General features: G+C 29.9%; 2 protein-coding genes across 2 annotated transcripts in view; both read right to left on the bottom strand.

The window, feature by feature from the left end:
- The window catches only part of LOC105555813, a 2,773-nt gene extending 1,655 nt beyond the window's left edge, over positions 1 to 1,118 (bottom strand). The window contains exon 1 of the mRNA XM_012002852.1: positions 8 to 1,118. Coding sequence (XP_011858242.1) covers positions 8 to 844 — 837 coding nt within the window. The 5' untranslated portion in view covers positions 845 to 1,118. The remainder of the gene's footprint in view (positions 1 to 7) is intronic.
- Positions 1,119 to 1,239: 121 nt separating this feature from the next.
- LOC105555811 (putative uncharacterized protein DDB_G0282133) lies at positions 1,240 to 2,990 on the bottom strand. The gene is made up of 2 exons (XM_012002851.1): positions 2,121 to 2,990; positions 1,240 to 2,058 (listed from the first exon to the last, which is right to left on the bottom strand). Exons 1-2 carry the CDS (start codon positions 2,988 to 2,990, stop codon positions 1,240 to 1,242), a joined length of 1,689 nt encoding a protein of 562 aa, XP_011858241.1.
- Between the last annotated feature and the right edge of the window lie 292 nt (positions 2,991 to 3,282).

Here is a 3,282-nt window from a genome sequence, read left to right as displayed (position 1 = left end):
ATATATATATTGTATTTCGCTTATACGTTAATAAAATCATAACTTGTACCTGTTGTAAATTTGTCCTTAATGATTTATATAAATCTAAACAAGTTTCCTTTGTTATGCCTTCGCGTGTATTAAAATCTTCTATGGTAATACGTTCAATTTCTCCTGCTCGTCTCCTATTGAAAACTTGTGTAGACGTAAGTGTCACTTTTGCAAGTTCTTGCCAGATTTGGTAGGTGAATTTTTTTTCAAGTTTTGTATATAATAGTATTCTTTTGTCCTTTAGATATGAATGTAACTTTTTTATATCTTCCATAGATGGAAGCGTAACTTTTTTCTGTCTTTTATGTTGCGTTACATTTTCTTCCACTATTTTGTTTATAGATGTCCCATAGTCTTCTTGTACTATTTTTAGAAAATCTTCTGTGGCACTTTGTTTTTCTTTATTCTTTGTTCTTAGGCACTCTAGTATTAATAAATTACCAAGGTGTTTTAAATATGTTCCAATATTTGATGCATTTGATGGAGCACCAAATTTTTTATTAATATAATCAAAACCAGCTACTTTATTTACTGCTTTAAGACAGTCGTCGTATATCGAAGGATCATATATATCAGAAAACTCTTTTACGTTACTGTTATATTCTTTCACTGCTATAAGAAATCGACCTAATAATCGAAGTTTGGCACGTATCATGTCTTGTTGATGTGCAAGAGTGTATTTGATACATAGCTTGTTTGCATATGTTATTAGTAATTTATCGTATCTAATACATCGTGTAACGTCATCTTCCCTCATAACTGGGAATAAATTTTTTCTTACTATCTCACTTGCACATTCATGGATTCTTCCCATTACGGCACGTCCCAAAATTTGTACATTTCTGCCTTTGGATACATTTGCACATTGTTTAAAATGATGCCTAATATTATTTTTAGTGAACCATCCTTTACATTTGGCACAACATGTAAAATCTCGTACAGTTTTACGACTAATCTTGGCAGGTCTTCGACAAACAATTAACTGTCCTGTATTTATGGAAGGATCTGTATTGTATATAAAATTCCCTTTCCTCCTAATTGTCTCTATAATCTTTTTCCTTTCTAAATTGCCTAAAATAAAAATAATATTAAGTAATGCATATTAACAATAATGAAATTTATATTATATGAATTTTGTTACATTAAATATATATAAAAAAAGATAAATTATTAATACTTGTTAGAATTATTCAATAAAATTCTATAGAATTAAAAACTTTGATGGTAATAATCACCTTTCGGTAGTAATATAAATTTTTTTACTTCGGATTCCGACTTATGTACATTTTCTAAGTGGCGTGCAATCTTGCTTTGTAATTTTTTGCAATAATAACAAAAATTTTTTTTGTTAAGTCCCTTAGGTTGAGAGAATGGGACATGTAAATTATCTTCTTTACAACCAAATGTATTTACAGAAGAAATATCTATCACTGACTCTGAAGAATTTTTATCATTATGTGTAGATTTATTATTATGGCTAATCTCTTGTTCTACTTCAGCTTCTATTTCTTCTGTAACTTCCGATGTGGAAGGTAGATATTCAGAAACATTTGTCGTGTTTGCGGAAACAGTACTGTTGATAATATCATTATCACAAGAAAATGTTATATTATTATCGTTGCAATCTATAGAAGCTATAGCATTTGCATCATTCAAAATACTAGACTTATTAGAAGAATTATTTTCATTATTATGGGAATATATCATAACATCATGAAGAACGACACCTGTTTCAGAATTGTTAACGCTGCCATTATCATACGCAAATGTCGCATTCGTATAAGAAACATCACTATTTGTAAAATTATTAATATCACTGGTATTAATATCATTACCTACAACCTTATAGCTATCGCTATTATCACAAGAAAACATCACATTACTATCAAAATGGGTGTTATCATTCGTAGAATTGTTGGCATTAATACTACTATTTACTATATTATGACTTGTGCCATTATTGTAGGAAGATGTCACGTTATTACCAGTATCGCTGTTATTAGGATCGTTACCATTTGTGCAATTGTACTATTGTTAACAATAGTATCATTAACTATTTCATCACTATTGTTATCACAGGAAAATGTTACATTAAGAACCGCAGTCTTACCACTGTTATGATTATTACAATTATTGGAAAATATCGTGGCATCTTCAGAATCAGCATGTCTCGTACAATTATCGACGTTACTTTCATTATCCATTATATCATGGTCATGTTCATTATCACGAGAAGATATAATATTATTATCAAAACAAGCATTAGATATTAAATTATTTGCATTAATAGCACTGTCTACTATGTCACAATGCTTGCCATTATTAGAGGATAGTGTTACGTTATTGTCAGAACCGTTACCATTTGTGGAATCGTTAGTATTAATAGTACTATTTACTGTATTATGACTTTTGTCATTATTGTAGGAAGATGTCACGTTATTACCAGTATCGCTGTTATTAGGATCGTTACTATTTGTGCAATTGTTAACAATAGTATCATTAACTATTTCATCACTATTGTTATCACAGGAAAATGTTACATTAAAAACCGCAGTCTTACCTCTGTTATGATTATTACAATTATTGGAAAATATCGTGGCATCTTCAGAATCAGCATGTCTCGTACAATTATCAACGTTACTTTCATTATCCATTATATCATGGTCATGTTCATTATCACGAGAAGATATAATATTATTATCAAAACAAGCATTAGATATTAAATTATTTGCATTAATAGCACTGTCTACTATGTCACAATGCTTGCCATTATTAGGGGATAGTGTTACGTTATTGTCAGAACCGTTACCATTTGTGGAATTGTTAGTATTAATAGTACTATTTACTGTATTATGACTTTTGTCATTATTGCAGGAAGATGTCACGTTATTACCAGTTTCGCTGTTATTAGGTTCGTTACCATTTGTGCAATTAGTGGCTTTAATATTATCATTAACCATTTTGTAACTATTGTTATCACAGGAAAGTGCTACATTATATATTGCACACTTATCTCTCTTACGCTTATCACAGTCATTGGAAAATACTATGGCATTGTTAGAAATAGCATGTCTTGTAAAATTACTGACAATATTTTCACCGTTTGTTGTGTCATGGCCAAGTTTATTATTTAGAGGAGATATTGCATCATTGTCATAGTTAATACCATTACTCAAATTATTGGTATCAATATGTTTATCAGTATAATCTATACAAGTTGTTGAGGTAAGAATAGAGGCGCTGGTATGGCGT

This window comes from Vollenhovia emeryi, unplaced genomic scaffold, assembly GCF_000949405.1.
Source record: "Vollenhovia emeryi isolate VEMERY1.0 unplaced genomic scaffold, V.emery_V1.0 DF940701.1, whole genome shotgun sequence".
NCBI lineage: Eukaryota > Metazoa > Arthropoda > Insecta > Hymenoptera > Formicidae > Vollenhovia > Vollenhovia emeryi.
The sequence above is the reverse complement of the archived record's forward strand: the minus strand, read 5'-3'. Positions and strand labels throughout refer to the sequence as shown.

Bases quoted from the DNA above. Each gene is read 5' to 3' on its own strand.
- LOC105555811 (XM_012002851.1), bottom strand. From the start codon at position 2,990: ATGGTTAATGATAATATTAAAGCCACTAATTGCACAAATGGTAACGAA. The intron at 2,059-2,120 runs GTAACATTTTCC...TGTTAACAATAG, and splicing joins GTAAGACTGCGGTTCTTAAT to TACAATTGCACAAATGGTAA.